Source organism: Harmonia axyridis, chromosome 3 (assembly GCF_914767665.1).
Source record: "Harmonia axyridis chromosome 3, icHarAxyr1.1, whole genome shotgun sequence".
Taxonomy (NCBI): Eukaryota; Metazoa; Arthropoda; class Insecta; order Coleoptera; family Coccinellidae; genus Harmonia; species Harmonia axyridis.
This window is the reverse complement of record NC_059503.1, coordinates 6436088-6452330: the sequence shown is the minus strand read 5'-3', so window position 1 is coordinate 6452330 and position 16243 is coordinate 6436088. Positions and strand designations below refer to the sequence as shown.

The 16243-nt window shown below is 32.9% G+C and overlaps 5 protein-coding genes and 1 long non-coding RNA gene across 9 annotated transcripts; 3 read left to right on the top strand and 3 right to left on the bottom strand.

The window, feature by feature from the left end:
* Positions 1-172: 172 nt before the first annotated feature.
* On the bottom strand, positions 173-1431 carry LOC123675972 (mitochondrial import inner membrane translocase subunit Tim17-B). Of its 2 annotated transcripts, none has more exons than XM_045611579.1 (4): positions 1150-1431; positions 859-1068; positions 594-804; positions 173-484 (listed from the first exon to the last, which is right to left on the bottom strand). In XM_045611579.1, exons 2-4 carry the CDS (start codon positions 1000-1002, stop codon positions 351-353), a joined length of 489 nt encoding a protein of 162 aa, XP_045467535.1. In that variant the 5' UTR covers positions 1003-1068; positions 1150-1431; the 3' UTR covers positions 173-350. The 2 variants fall into 2 exon arrangements, with proteins under 2 accessions (XP_045467535.1, XP_045467536.1); XM_045611580.1 differs by having other exon boundaries at positions 859-1083; positions 1150-1327.
* A 33-nt stretch (positions 1432-1464) lies between these two features.
* On the top strand, positions 1465-2952 carry LOC123675970 (protein hook homolog). The gene is made up of 2 exons (XM_045611577.1): positions 1465-1650; positions 1976-2952. Exons 1-2 carry the CDS (start codon positions 1618-1620, stop codon positions 2852-2854), a joined length of 912 nt encoding a protein of 303 aa, XP_045467533.1. The 5' UTR covers positions 1465-1617; the 3' UTR covers positions 2855-2952.
* Positions 2953-2999: 47 nt separating this feature from the next.
* Positions 3000-3870, top strand: LOC123675971 (glutaredoxin-3). Its single transcript, XM_045611578.1, has 3 exons — positions 3000-3133; positions 3186-3587; positions 3659-3870. The coding sequence occupies exons 1-3, from the start codon at positions 3087-3089 to the stop codon at positions 3834-3836; spliced, it is 627 nt and encodes a 208-aa protein (XP_045467534.1). The 5' UTR covers positions 3000-3086; the 3' UTR covers positions 3837-3870.
* Positions 3871-4277: 407 nt separating this feature from the next.
* On the bottom strand, positions 4278-6862 carry LOC123675969 (T-complex protein 1 subunit beta). The gene is made up of 5 exons (XM_045611576.1): positions 6584-6862; positions 5945-6254; positions 5628-5885; positions 5164-5571; positions 4278-5004 (listed from the first exon to the last, which is right to left on the bottom strand). The coding sequence occupies exons 1-5, from the start codon at positions 6584-6586 to the stop codon at positions 4379-4381; spliced, it is 1605 nt and encodes a 534-aa protein (XP_045467532.1). The 5' UTR covers positions 6587-6862; the 3' UTR covers positions 4278-4378.
* Positions 6863-8807: 1945 nt separating this feature from the next.
* On the top strand, positions 8808-9692 carry LOC123675967. The gene is made up of 2 exons (XR_006746836.1): positions 8808-8900; positions 9013-9692. It is a non-coding gene; the product is annotated as an uncharacterized LOC123675967 (long non-coding RNA).
* On the bottom strand, positions 9436-16243 carry LOC123675966 (synaptic vesicle glycoprotein 2B-like). 3 transcript variants are annotated; one of them, XM_045611571.1, is made up of 6 exons: positions 15857-16243; positions 12972-13296; positions 11403-11918; positions 10877-11018; positions 9893-10313; positions 9436-9778 (listed from the first exon to the last, which is right to left on the bottom strand). In XM_045611571.1, exons 1-6 carry the CDS (start codon positions 15924-15926, stop codon positions 9708-9710), a joined length of 1545 nt encoding a protein of 514 aa, XP_045467527.1. In that variant the 5' UTR covers positions 15927-16243; the 3' UTR covers positions 9436-9707. The 3 variants fall into 3 exon arrangements, with proteins under 3 accessions (XP_045467527.1, XP_045467528.1, XP_045467529.1); XM_045611572.1 differs by lacking the exon at positions 15857-16243 and adding an exon at positions 13721-13745; XM_045611573.1 differs by lacking the exon at positions 15857-16243 and adding an exon at positions 13622-13646.

Sequence of the window (16243 nt, the reverse complement as noted above, 5' to 3'; positions counted from 1 at the left end):
AATTGAACTGAACATTGCATTTTAGTTTTGAATCTAAGTTTTACCAAACAAAATACCATCGGAATAATTATTGAATGCTCAACATCTCTTTTAAAAAGCAAGATATAGAAAGAGACGATGAAACAATACTTTAGAAATTATGAAAAATAAGGGCTAAATAAGAACAGCTTCATTCCAACAAAGATTCATTGATCTAATAAAAAAACTAGTGATCACAGTAACAATGCCCGTCATTATCAAATTGTAAGCGATAAATACAATGACAACAACCTAACAGTACATTCATCTATTGAAAGATTAAAATACATCTATAATTATTATAATTATCGTGACTTTATTCAAAAATTGTGCTACATCCTTTCATGATCACTAGATCCCAACACTGAGGGATCTTCTAGTATAGGAGCTTGAGGTTGAAACTGTTCTGCTGATAATCTTGTGAATAATATGCCTACACCTTCAATAAGAGCTAAGAGAACACCGCCTAAAAAGAATAAAACAATATTAAGATGGATTTCAGGCAAAATTTACCATAAACATTCAATTATATTTGGATCAATAAACGATCAAGTTTTTTTGAGACCTGAACTTACCAATGAATGCACTTCCAGCCATTGCTGGCAGTCCACTTCTAGCTGCTAATATTCCTCCAGTAGCAGCCCCACTGATAATTGAATTCCATGGGTCCTCTTTTTTTCTTAGAGTGATCAACGCACAATCTATAGTCGAAAACATACCACCCCAAACAGCAAAATTTCCTGCTATTATTGGGGACCTTTGTTTTATTGATGTTAGACTGCCAATCTAAAATATCAGACCATTAATTGAGTACTATGGTAATATACTGATATGACTCACAAGTCTTCTGTTAAATCCTGATGGTGCATTTCTGAACCCTTTTATACTTTGGAAAACGCCACCCCCAATTAAACCCATCGAGAATGCACCTCCACAATCATCAACTATCCTCCAAGGACATGGTTCCCTCGTGTATTCTTCCATTATTTGTTGATTTAAGTGAAATTCTTTAATAAAACTATATGGTGTTCAAGGTTTCCTTATCTTAACCTGCAAATTACACAACTTATCATAATTTGAACATTACGAAAATGCTCTTGAAAATTTCATGAATAAAAATCATTTTCTCACCTTTCGAGATTTTTAGTTGTTATGTAGTATTACAATTTTTTTTTATTTAACAACGATAAACAACCATATCACATTTCACAGAAGAAGGAAAAGAACCGTGAAGGAATGTCATTTCAGAGGTTAACCAGATATAATTTTTTTTCTTAATTTCATATAATTAGTTACCAAAATAATGACTAATAAACTTCAAAATAAAATGATTGATACAAAATATAAAATTCAATTGAGTTTTGTATAAATATAAATTAACATTAAACGTCTTTTTGGAATTTTAGGTTAAAGTTTATGGCGCTTAATTCAAATTAGATTACGTACATTGGTGAACAAAATTAATTTTCTAATTATAGATTAATGTTTGAAATCTCACCTACATAGCTAATAATAACTCTTTTCATTCTAAGTTTCCATCGTCCTACCACGTTCTATTACAAATTCCGAATCATTTAATTTCTGCAGAAGAAATACGAAATGGATACTGAAAGAGTGAAGCAAAACGATGAGGTATGTGAAACTTTTACTATTATACATACAATTCTTAAACCGATTTAGGTATGATTATTATGAAATGAAAATTGGATCAGATCCAATGCATGCATGATTTATAAAACATATCAAGTTTATGTATCGAACATTTAGGAAAACATTTAGCTTGAGAGATATTTATTAATCAGGTACCCATTCATAAAGCCATCTGATGATTTTAATCTGAAAGATTGGATTCAATAATGCTTGAGAACTTTGATGAATTGAATATCAACCGAATTATAAAATATCTTTTTGGTGGAGGTGCCATTATGCAAAATTTATCATGATGCATTTTTTTTAGGTGAGAGATTTGGAAGTCATTTCACTACGAAAACGAGTTTTTGATTTAGAATCTCAACTCGATGAAGCTAAGAAGCTGATCCAGAAACATCTTTTGGAGGCTAATGAGGTAGATATGTTAAAAATGAAATCAACCGATACTCTGACAAAAGCAAAGAGCGTAATTTTTGAAAATACCAAAATGATTAAAAATCAAGAACTCCAAATCGAGGCACTGAATCAGCAGGTTGAATCTTTAAGAGATGTCGTGAAAATAACTAAAGAATTGCTCGAAATCAGAAATTTGGAAACTGATCAGTTAGAAGCTAAAATTCACTGCATGGAAGAAAAACATAAGGCAGAAAAGGAGAGACATGATTTGATGCACAAAAGATTGGAGCAGATGATTCGGCATAATGGTGATTTGAAAAGGGAATATGAGACACAATTATGTCTATTTAAAGCCCTAAGAGAAAGGTATAATGAAAGAGAATTGGCTGAAGGTGTTGTGAAAGACTTGAAATCGGACATTAAAATTGAAAAGGACAAGAAAGTCGATCAAAATGATCCGGTGATTCAAAATGGAACCGCTTCAACTGACAATACAAATCCTCCACCAATTCAACAACAAGCTGAGATCCCAAAAGTACAAGAAGATTTAGCGAATCAACAGAAAAATCAAGAAGAAATTGCAGTTGATACAAAGAACGTTAAAGATAACGCAGTCCAAGAAGGAGTAGTGGAACAGGACAAATCTACAAATGAATTGAAAAATGATTCCACTGATGTCATTATTCCGAATACAACCCAAGAAATCGTAAACAAAACTACACAAGAAGAATTGAAAAACTCAAAACCTGAAGATAATCAACCTAATTTAGACACAACAGTTAAACAGTAGCAATGTTTTATTTTATTTTTCTGAAATTTAGTATTTCTTAATCAATAAAGACTGTTCGTTCTAAAAAAATAAATAAAAATAAACATAACTAAATCCTATTTTTATTTCCTTTTTTTTACTAAACCCCTAAAAATTCTATGAACAGGAGACACAGAATAAAAATAATTAACCTTAATTTACTAAATTGAAAAAGGTAATCTAATCGGCAACAGCATAAATCAAAGGTTGAAAAATGCCGTCTTTACTTAAAAGTTCGACAGAGTTCGAAGAAGCCATAAGGTAAATCCTTCTCATGGATCTTTAACTATTCTGAACTCATTCATCTTTTCAGTAAAGAAAATTTGACAGTAGTGCATTTTTCTGAAGATTGGGCTGAACAATGCAAGCAAGTTGATGACCTTTTAGAACTTCTTTCAAAACAAGAAGGATGTTCGAAAATACAATTTTTCAAAGTCTTGGCTACAGATGTGCCAGAAGCAGCATCCAAACATGATGTGTCTGCTGTTCCTACTGTCCTTCTTTTCCGTAACAACCAATTGATCGATAGGATAGAAGGAGTGGATACCAAAACTATCACACAAAAAATCATGAAGTATAAGGACTTCGAGTCTTTAGAAGACAGACTAAAAAATTTAATAAATTATTCTAAGGTTATGCTTTTCATGAAAGGCTCTAAAGGGCAACCCAGATGTGGTTTTAGCAGACAAATTGTTGATATTTTGAATAATTTAGGGTTAGTTTTATTATTATTGATTCAAAGTGATCTAACATTGCCGGTTCTATATTTCCAATTTTTGTTTCCAGAGCTGATTATCAGACTTTTGACATTCTATCAGATGAAGAAGTAAGACAAGGTCTGAAGACATATTCTGATTGGCCAACTTATCCGCAACTATATATAAATGGAGAACTCATCGGTGGATTAGATATTGTTAGAGAAATGATCAGTAGTGGGGAGTTGAAGAAAATGTTAACTGCTTAATTATTTATTTTGCCAAATAAAGTAGTTTCACATTTAATCTTTCTTTTTAATGTACCTATTTCTTGAAATAAACTTCTGGTTGAAAAAAAATTATCTAAACATTCAGGATTTTTGTTTTTCAATGTAGATAATATAAATTATTCAGAAAAAAGTTTAACATTGACCTTTCAGTTTGAGAATCCATCTCTTAATTCCTTGCAAAATGTAAAGTTTCAGATATTTAAAGCAAGTTTATTTTGAAAGGAAATATAAAGTTTGTTGATTTTTTTAAACCTTCCTATGCAATGTGACACCACGTATATGGTGCTTTTTATTTCCTCAATACTTCCAAAAAAAATTTATATTGGAATGAGTCAAGAAAATATAATTTTATATTTTGGGAAAGGTTTTAAATGATCTTTTGTAGAACTAATAATCAATTTCTGATAAGAAAAATAAATACTTGGTCAATGTTTTATTAGTAGCTTGTAGTGACATAAAAAAGATTTGAGATTGATTACAGTATTAAATAAACATGAAAATAAGCGGCTGAACACATAAACCTAGCAATGTCCTCTATCTTCTACACGCCTTCTTGGTGCAGCCTTTATAATATTGTCTACCCTAAGAATTACTTCTGCTGCTTCGGCAGCCGACAATAACACTTGTCTCTTAACAACAAATGATTCGGTAATACCTAAGGCTTTCATATCCCCAATTTCACCCCTCAACATATCCAAACCCATGCTTTTTTCACCCTTATTATGAGCTGCTCTCAATTCACTGACCAACTGGGCCGAATCGTAACCACCATTATCGGCTATGATTGTTGGAAGCTGAAGAAGAGCCTTTGCAAAAGCCTCCATTGCTACAGCTTCTTTTCCGGGCACATTAACAGCTTCTTTGGTGATAGCGAGAGCCATCAATACTTCGCTGCAACCACCACCAAAGACAACCCTCGATTCCTTCACAGTAGCAGTCAATACGCACAAGGCATCATGTATCGACCTGTCTGCTTCATCGATGATCTGTTGAGTTGCCCCACGAATGACTATTGTGCATGCTTCACCTTTGGGAACACCGCTGAATCTTAGAAGGATGTCTTCACCGATCATGACCTGTTCGATTAAGTCGCAAGTGCCCAATTTGACTAGTTCTGGATGGTCGAATGTTGAAACAATTTCTCCACCTATGGTAAAAAAAATAATTAAATTCAATTTGCAGGTTAATTGAACATTAAACTATTCACATGAATAATTAATTTGACAATTGCACATAAGGTGCTGACTTCAAATCATCAGTTTTTTCATTTTTTTGTTCTTAACATTTGAACTACTGAATCCCTCACCTGTGACCAAAGCCAATCTTTCGATACCATCGAAATCTGCATGTTCTATGGCCATAACGCCAGCGTCAGCAAACAACTGCTCAGGGTAATTGTAGATCAATTGCCTATTGATGAAAACGTTCACATTGTGCTTCAGAATTTTGTTCACTTTGTCCTTCATTTTCTCCTTTTCGGCCAATTCAAGTTCAGAGATTTTAGCCATAGAGTCTACTTTGATGTGAGAACCAAACACTTTGATTTTATCTGTGTCCATTGGAGTGTTGGCAATCAGAATTTTGGCGTTCTCCACTGTCTTAGGTTGATGTACACCAGGTTTCTTGTCTAACAGGAAACCTTCATCTAAGAAAGAATCTTCAAGGGTTCCACCACTTTTCTTTATCAGCTGGATGGCGGCCAAATTTCCAGATCCTAGGACACATTGAAATGAAAAAGTTGGAAATTTAGTGAATGAATGAAGGTATTACCTTTAAGACGTAAAACAGCATTGACAGCAAGTGAAGCGAAGTGTTCCTTATGTTGTGCTAAAATTTTAGAACTCAAAGTTGTACGAGCAATGTTCATTAAATCTTCACGGAATTTCTCAGAGTTGAGACTGTTATCTACTGAAGCATCTAAAAGTGCTTTACGGGCAATATCAGTTGCTTTTCTCCATCCAGCAATAATGGTCTGTGGATGAATTTTTTGATCGATAAGCTTCTCGGCCTCCCTCAAAAGTTCAGCAGCTAATAAAGAAATAGTATTAATATTCAAAATAGAAGTAATTGTGTTTAATTCTACTTACCCAAAACGGTAACTGATGTGGTTCCATCTCCAACCTCATCATCTTGAACTTTGGACATATTTACTAATACTTTTGCAGCTGGGTTGTCAACACCTACACTTTTCAATATAGTTGCACCGTCATTTGTAACTACTACTTCTCCAGCGTTTCTACCACTAGAAACCAAAATTTTGTCCATTCCTTTTGGACCCAATGTACTTTTGACAAGGTCTCCAATAGCTATGGCCCCAACGAAACTGGAGAGACGAGCAAGTTCGGCCCTTTCTTCTTCAGCTTCATGTTTCAATACTCTAACTGGGTTGAGGGATACCTGTAATTATTAGATATTTGCAGGGTGAAAACAAAAAAATGGATTGAATCATTGTGGATCGATTTCCAAATCAAACAGAGTATTCTACTGCAAGTAAAATGTGGAAAATGAATCCAATGGTATTTTTCTGCTTCAGGAAAAAGCATGAATAGTTTCAATAAGGAAAAAGTATATTTTTTATCAATTTTTTTATTGCACGTGCTACCACCCGGTTTGGGATGATAAAGCAGTCACACCTGAGCAACAAAAGTGTCAATTAACAAAATTCACTCATTCATTAAGATTAATGGTAATGATAATTATATTTTCAAAGTATAAAGTGTCGTTACCATTGTTATATTTTAATGAGTTATCACAAATATTATTGAAATACAAGAAAATACTAGCACTTTTCTGTATTTTCTAACATTAGCTTTTAATTTGACAGTTACGATAGACAGATGAGAACACCGAACGGGATTATTATTTCAGTTCTTATAAGAATTTAATGTTCAATAATAAACTTGTACTATAGTTTACTGATTTTTCTACAACCATTCGTAAATAAGTATTGAAATTTGTCTAGAAATTCTAAAATCACATTAGAAACATTTTAGATTATCTAAATTCGGTTTGGAAAAAAAGTATCTGACATAGAAAGTCGCAATGTTACCACAGATAATCTATCAATTCAAAATTTAACCTACAGTCCATTCAGGAATTATTGACATCCCGGGTGGCTTTGGAAAATCGAAATTAAGTTGGTACTGGCTCATTCAGTAACATTTCGAATTGCAGATTTCGGGTTGGCATTGGAAATGTCATTGACAGGAGGTTAGATTTCAGTTTGTTTTGATCGAAGAAATTTTGAAACTTAAAAGTTGTATCAATTTCAAACACACATTGAATAGTTTATTTGAGTATTTTTCACAGTACTGTTTGAAAAAAGAAGAAGGCAAGTCATTACTACCTGGATTATTAGTGGAAGAAAACCTGTGCAATACGATTTCACCTTCAAAGAATCATTGAATGATTTGATTGTTACCAAAAGCCGAGCCAAAAGTAATCAATATATCAGCCTGGATGAAATTTGACCAAAAATCATCTGGATTTTAATCAATCAAAGACAACATTACATAAACTTAATTGGTTACAAGTTCAAAACAGTTAATAAAAGGAAAATTCTTATTGATAAACAGAAAAATATAATAATAAGTTGAGTACGATTTTATGGTGAATACAGAGAATATTTGCAACAAAATGTGAAATTCATTTATCTGGAGGAAACTTGGTTATTTGAAAATGCCAGCATTATTCAACAGTGGACTCTAGAAAGTAAACAAAATGTTTTTCAAGTATATTCAAGGGTAAAAGTAGAAGGAGCACTATTTTGAATGCTGGATATTTGGATTTTTACCTGGATGTTTTGTTTTGACAGTGGTGATCATGATGATTATATAAATCTTATAGAATTATTTTATAATTGGATTGCTAAACAAAGTCTTGGCATTGCATCTATAGTTTATTTATATTCTATATTGAAATTAAGTATTGTTATATCTGTTTTTTGTTCTTCAATGACTAATCCAAAAATCTAATAAATTCCAATTGCTTCATAGAATTTTTACTGAGTATTTTATCGAAAAATATATTCTGAAGAGTAACTTGAAGAATTTCTTCACCTCTTACCCACTTGAAGATAATAATAGAATGCAATAAAATTTTAAAATTTACAAATTAAAAATAATTTCATGCCAAAATGCTTTTAGTGAGTGACTTAAAGCTGTTATGGGCAAAATAATTTATGTAATTTAATAGAAACTAGTATAAAAGCATTTCAATAAAAAACAGAAAACTCGAGTACAAATAGTACCTCTATTTTTCATACAAGTTAAATCAATCATTCATGTCATGAACAGTTTCAATAAATAGTGACTTTAGAAAGTAATTTACACATCGGCTGATAAATTGGTTCCAATTTTGAAAGTTACAGTACAACTGTGATGTCAAAATTTTTCATATACTAAATGGATTCTTTGAATTTTATTTCTGTCTTATTATGATATGGCTCTTCCATTCACTAAGCTACACTATTTAAATTTATCAACCAGTTTTTTCTGTTTTCTTCACCAGTTAAAATGATCCATAAGAGTTATTTGATAAGAATTTTGAAAGCAGGTTGGTATCCAGTGTCTATCAGTAATGCAACAATTTTTGAAGAGCCTTTGGTGAAAAGGAATATGCATATTTTAATGATCTTCAATGGGATATTTCATGGGCGACTCTTAAATGAATACATATCTCTTCATTGGATTTCCTTGAAATGAGATAGCATTCACCATATTTTTACGTTATATAATCTGAATTTCAATTTATGAAATCATGACTGTATGCGTCCCTTCGTAATTTCGAAAATTCAGGATCTTTCGGATACAAAAATGATGAAAATAATTTAAACTGGTTATTTCTATGATGAACCATAGCAATTTTTAGTGATATTTTTGTAACCAGAAATAAAGCCTCGACTAGACGTTCATGGCCTACTTCGATGTCAATAATTCCTGAATGGACTTGTATTATTTATTACTCGAATTTAAAATAAATATTGGAGAGATTTTCAATTTCAATAGTATATCAGGTATATCTTATATATTTGAAAAATAGACTGTGAGTTTGTTTAAAAAAATTCTCATATTTGTTTTCAATTATTTAATATAATTTTACGCTTCTATTCTGCGATTCACTGAATGTATGTATGATTCAAAATAATTTCTTCCAGATAACATGAGTATCATTGTCCAATATGTTGTTGTTCGTAAAGATCTACTGCTCAAGGATTTCAACTGGCCTTTTGGTGCGGTGATCGCACAAGCTTGCCATGCAGTAACTGCAGTAACACATATGTACCATGATGATGAACACACAAAAAAATATTTAGAAAATTTGGATAGCATGCACAAAGTTGTTCTTGAAATATCAAATGAGAAAGAAATAATATCTCTGCATGAGATTCTTGAAAGAAATAATATTATGCATAAGTTATGGATAGAACAACCTGAAAACATACCTACTTGTTTAGTAGTCAAACCCTATCCTAAAGATGAGGTCAAGAACTATTTTAAAGGCTTGAAACTTTTTAAGAACCCTTGTTTTTCATTTTGGCATGGATGAGGGCATTTAAAGAATTTGAAGAAATAAAGCATTGAGATTATGTAAGTTTATCAAAAAGATTTTTATTATACAGATGATTTCATCTATAAAGATCGTACTTTGTCATTACAATTAAAAAAGTTTATTTGGGTAAGGGTAACCTTGTCAGTATAATTACTGTAATAAATTGTTGCACTCTATGAGAGTATCTTCCTAAATAATGTAAATAAACAAATACAATGTAATAGGACTTATTAAAAATCCAAAATAATTGGATATAATTTCATAAAAATAAATATTTAATTCCTAGTTTTTCGATATTTGCTAAGCTTCATTGTCCATCATTTTTTGAAGGGGCAGATTCGATGGCAACAGGAAAACTGTTAACAGTAGTACTGAAAAAAAAATTCAATTGAGTACATAAAAAACTTACACAGGAGAAGTTTCCATTCAATGTAACTTATGAATTGTTTCAAATATGTTCAACAACTCAAATCATAAAAACTTACTTATGTGATCAGCTGCAAACATATAAAATAAATAATCACAGTATTTGTATATCACTGGGCCAACAATATTAGTGCCAACCATTGCTCCAAGTCGTCCAAACATCAAAGACATTGCTAATGCCATTGCTCTGACTTGGGTAGGGAAAAGATCCACCACAATGGCATTCACAATAGCCACTTCTACTCCTCCTATGATGAAAATACCTATCAAAGACTGAATCAACTGGTATCCGACAATATATTGGGACAGTAAGCCGGATATTGTTCCTAGCGTAATGAAAGTGCAGAGGAGGTTCTTCTTTCCGATTACATTTATCAGGAGTCCTATGCAGATGTACATTATAGCGTAAACCATTCCAATGACCAGTAAAATGATAAAAACTTCGGTTTTTACAAAATCATTGCATTCCTTGAAGACATGCTGGAAAAAATACACAATCAATTAGAAGATAAAACTTTCCAACTATTGAAAAACTTAATAAGCAGCCACCTTATTCCCCTTATCTGACTTCTATCGATCAATTTTTTCTTTCCAAAACTCAAATTACTACTTCAAGACCCTGAGTTTTTTTAAAATGCTTTAAATGTTTTGATAGTTGGGTATCATTTTCATTATTTTAGAAAGTTCCAATAAATTAGGATGCATAATAGATATGTTGTGCTTCATTGGCCAATTTTCGGTACTTTTTCTACTTATATGTACTCTGGTATAGTGATTTGAGATTCAACATTTTTTATTTTGAAATATATTTCTCTCTTATGAGTTTGGAGCTTTGAGTGATATTTTATATTCTTTGGTTTGAAGGTATAAGATCTGAAATATTATTATTTATTATATATTATTTCGATGCTATGTATCTTTTACTCTAGCAACTTATGTGGATTATATGATATACGGGCATGTATATTTCTTAGAATTGCCTTGCTTATGAGTTTACCAGAAATTTTGGAATGACCAATTTTTTTTTTCCAATTGGCTCTTACCTGGTTCAGAGAAGTAACATTCTTTTGAGCTTGCTCCCATTGAATTGATTTACAGAAGGTTAAGTCATCATTAGGACGGACTTCGACAAAATGGGACATCGTGTTTAGAATTGTGGGATACCACATTATCATGCCAGAAGTTCTGAAATAAGGAAAAATATTTAAATTTAACTATCAATTTTTTTTAAATAAGTGTCTAATCAGTATCTCAAGTATTCTGTCTTTATCGGAATATTTACATTTTAATTAATATTCTACTAATGCAAATCATATGCAATGACCAATTTATTTTCCGAAAATTAATAGGACAAAGATCTCTACCGTAAGGTGGGCCCAAAAAATTATCCAAAATCGGCCTCGAATTGCATTAAATTGGAAAGATATTTCACGTAAATGAATGTGTAGCTGTTATCATTATAAGGTTTTCTAGACTATTATTTAGCGAATATTATTACTATTAACATAAATTCATGAAACAACATGTTTTACGAGATCGTTCAGCTCATAAAATATTGTAGAAACTCACGAAGCAAAAATTCCAAACTGAAGAAGGGACACAGCGAAGGTCTTAATACGAAGAGGGGACCTTAGTATGGGAGCACTCTGTCTCCAGATCATCTTCAGGATATTATTAGATGGGGCAACATTCATATCGTCCCATATTATCTCAGAAACCATAAAATCCTCCCTATCAAATCCTTTGTTCACCCTGAACATTGTCTTCAGAATCTCCAAGACCTCGTTAGTCTTGCCTTGGGTCATCAAGAACTTAGGGCTCTCCGGTAAAATCAACAGCATGAGGAGGAACAGAAGACTTGGTAGGGCGTAGACTATAAGTAGCAGTCTCCAGGGCCTGAATTCCAGGTCTAACATTTCGATTTCCATTCGCCAGCCGTGGGGCAGAATGAGCCAGGCCATCCCTGGAAGGTACATGTTACCGAAGGCGACAAAGGTGGCCACACCCGACACGATTTTTGGACGGAGAAGATCGTTGTGGAATTCGCCCAAGTAGGCGTAGACCGTTGAAGAAGCGCCGCCTATGCTGAAAAAGGAAACTGGGAGGTTGAAAATCGTCTTATTGGAGAGGAAAAAAGAGCTTTTGAGCGTTCCTTTTGGAGAACGAGCGTAAAAAAATTATAACAGAGTAATGTTTCGAAATTAACGGGTGTTTTTTTTCGAGATATATAACTTTAAGTTGGCATTACTGTTCGAGATGGCGACGGATTTAACAGCTGTCAAGTGATTTATTCTCAGTTTGGTTTGGCAATTCATTATGAATAGACTCACGCCTGAACAACGCTTGCAAATAGTGCAATTTTATTTCGAAAATAATGGTTCTGTGCGGAATACGTATCGCGCACTACGTCCATTAGCGATGAAGCGCAATTCTGGTTGAATGGCTACGTCAACAAACAAAACTGCCGCATTTGGAGTGAAGCTAATCCTCAAGTGTATGTCGAAACACCGTTACATCCAGAAAACTGACTGTTTGGTGCGCTTTATGGGCTGGTGGAATCATTGGTCCGTACTTCTTCAAAAACGATGATGGCCAGAACATTACAGTCAATGGTGATCGGTATAGAGCCAGGATTACTAACTTTTTCATTCCTGAATTGAACAACCATGATGTCCAGGAGCTGTGGTTCCAACAAGACGGCGCAACATGTCACACAGCTCGTGCCACAATCGATTTATTGAAAGACACGTTTGGTGACCGCCTAATTTCAAGTTTGGACCTGTGAATTGGCCTCCAAGATCTTGTGATTTAACACCGCTAGACTACTTTCTGTGGGGCTATGTAAAGTCATTAGTCTATGCGGATAAGCCACAAACCCTTGACCATTTGGAAGACAACATTCGCCGTGTTATTGCCGATATACGGCCACAAATGTTGGAAAAAGTCATCGAAAATTGGACGTCCAGATTGGACTACATCCGAGCCAGCCGTGGCGGTCATATGCTAGGAATCATATTCAAAATGTAATGCCACAAGATTATCTCGCGGATAAATAAAATTCATGTCAATCGAATAATCCATCGTTGTTTTATTGCAATTTAAAGTTCTACAGCTCTAAAAAAAACACCCTTTACTTACCACATTCCGTTTATAAACCTCAACACAATAAACAACCAGCTTGTCCCCACTATACTGCAAAGACTGCTAGTGATGAAGCTGGTAAAAAGACTAATTTTGAGGATGCCTAGCCTTCCTCTTGTGTCCGCCAGAAACCCCCATATGTAAGAGAACGATACAACTCCGAAGAAACTAATGGATGATAAGAGACCCTGTTGGAATAAACTCAGGTCGAGATCACATTTAGCTGCAGGAACTATGAACATCATGGACATCGTTTCTATGATAACGCACATCAAGAATCCACCGATTGTAAGGAAAAGGTAGACATTGTAGAGACCAAATCCTGAAATTAAGAGAAAGAATATTTTGGGTAGATAATATTAATCTATGTTTCATTGAATCACAGAGTATTTATCGAGTAAAATCACAGAATAGAAGAGTAATCTCTATTTTATGAGTTGCTCTGTGTTCAAACACAAAAATGTCAGAGGCCAAATAGTTATATGTGATGGTTAGATTTTTGAGATTGGAGGAAGCCATAGAGAAATCAATAAACCAAAAACAGTAGTTTTCTTTTCGATGTTGATGTCATCACGTCAAATAAACAAAATCCCAGATCGTTATCAGAGTGCAGTATTAAAATAGAGAACGATTCAAAATTTAATCACCAAGTCACATATTCGTATCAGCACTTGACGCAATTTATCATTCTGAAATTTATGACACCCGTTGTTTATTATTTCAAGCTTTAATCCAACGTTGATTACATTTAATCTTTTTTTGAAAGCATAAATAACCACTATCTTCGCACTTTTAATTGTAATTAGGAAATGTTCAATTTCGAACTACCTCCGACCCTTCTTAAACTTGATAATGTGGCACTGTTGCAATACTGTGAATCATTTGATTAAAATATAGCACTTGCTTAACATCATGGACCGATCAAAATTACAAGGGTCAGTCTTAAGTATAAACAAACGTCGAAAAGAATGAGACTCACGTGTTCTAAGGAAATAGATTGTGGATTTATTTTTATTTTCGGATGAAAGCACGTTGCATTATGATCTTTTATAGATCATATGATCAAAACAATCTGAAATGCACAAAGGAGATGCGTTCGCCAATATGACCTTGAAGTCCAGAGTAATATTATTGCACAATGAATAAAATTTGCTACAATTGGGGTAATCTTCTGCCCACAGTGCTTTACAATGAACTCAACATTTGAATTGAGTACCATTTGGACTACCATAGTGGCATTGCGTTATGAGGATTTGGTGAACATGGGGTGTTAGACGATAGAGCAGCTTCACCTATTGGATCTTTGCAACAAGTAAAACATCGTTCACAAAATCGAATTTGAGCTCGATAATGATAAACCTGGCTTATTTGGTGAATATTACTTTCAATTAAAAGTGGTTTTAGCAGGATAGCACCACTTGCCATAATGACCGTAATATTATGACGGTTTTTCCTAATCAGGTCATTTCCCAGCTTGGTTACAAGAATTGTAATTGGATTTTTGGTTTTGGGTTTAATTTAAGTCAGAAGTTAAGCCAACATACCCTTGGCAAAAAAAATGATTGAAGACTGAAATTTGACACTGCAACAAAGAAATGCCACGAGCATGCAATACCTAGTTGACTCATTGTTGATAAAATTATTTGGAATCAATAAGTTGATGCAACATTTTCAAGGAATTGAATGAGTCAGTTATGTTTTTCAACTTAAGAGCTTTTTATTTCTGTGCACTTGTGACCAAGTCTCTGAAATTTCGAGTCTTAAATGATTGGGTGAGACTTACTGATGAAGAATTCAAAAAAAAGAAAAATCTAACCTTTCAAACCTACCTTAAAAAATTTTCTAGAGAAAACGAAAAACTATAAGTAATACTTTTTCTAAGAAGTGCATATAGATGAAAGTTGAAAGTAACGTGTCATTGCATTTTATTATGATTTTTGAGAAGAGAGTTTTGGGATACTTCGAAACTGTAAGAGAAATCAGGAAGTACTTTCCCAACTTCTTCTTTTTCTTGGAAGCCTTAGATAATCTACCTGGCCTTCATGAAATTAAGGTTAAACCTACTTCATTATCTTACAAACAAAAACAATTTATCGACAAAAACAGAAGAGATAATTACAGACCCTACATTAAAATAAAATAAATCAACTTGGTTCCTAAGTTACGTAAATCCAATTGTTGTATATCTTAATCGAAAGACTCGTAAAGATTTATCTCTGACGATTTCATTTGAATACAATGGATTTTCAATCACTTACGGAATATTTCATTGTGTGATTTATGGATTATATTTCAGATCAATTTCGAAGGAGCTGATAAAATGTTTCACACTTTCATTCAAGGGAAAGCTGATTATATCATGTTATTACGTTAGGAAATTTTTTTGATATTTTTTATCTAAGACTCGGTGCATTTCCTAGATGAATCAACCGTTCTTAGATATTTTAACTTCCCTAAAATTTTCACAGTCGAGTTTTAAAACGTGTTTTATATTTATTCAGAACCCAAAACATTCAATAAAAAAATTGGACTTTTTCTCGATCGAGAAAACGATCAATATATTTTAAAGGCTAATAATGAATTCCAACAAAATTTTATTAATGGACATTATATTTTTTTCAGTTCACTTTATTGAAATGAGCTAACTTCTTGATTTAAAAAACGATCAGTGAGGTTTAAAGGCTACGAATGTATTTTTTTTTTGTAAATTTAATAGTGGACATTTTTTTTTCAGTTAGCTTCATTAAAATGTGTTGACTTTTTCAAACTTTCGTCATTTTCCTAAAAACTAATTTTTTCAATTTATGATTCACAATTTATAAAAATTCCTAATAATCCTAAAAATGAATATTTAAGGAATTCAAGATCACAAATTGACTTACCTGTGAGCGTTAGTGCATCATCAAAGTTGTACTTCTCTTTTGTTTTGCCAATACTGGAAGTTCTGGTCATGATTGTGGATGTTCCAGTGACAACTTAACCAAAATGTATCCAGAGACAAACTGCTATAGGACTAAACGTTCAGTCAAGGTTCCACCGAGCATAACATTATAATATTTAAAAAAGTTTAAAACAATGATTACATCGCAAATGTTTGTTTTGGATCTAACTAGATAAAGCTGTCATTTTTTCTTGATTATCGTTTTCACTTTGTAATGGATATTTCAGGCTTTGAGAAGGTAAACACAAAACATTTAATCCTAGAAAATTGTTTAAACGTTTTTTTGCGTTTAATACAACGATTGATCTGAGTGTGGATTTTGACTGAT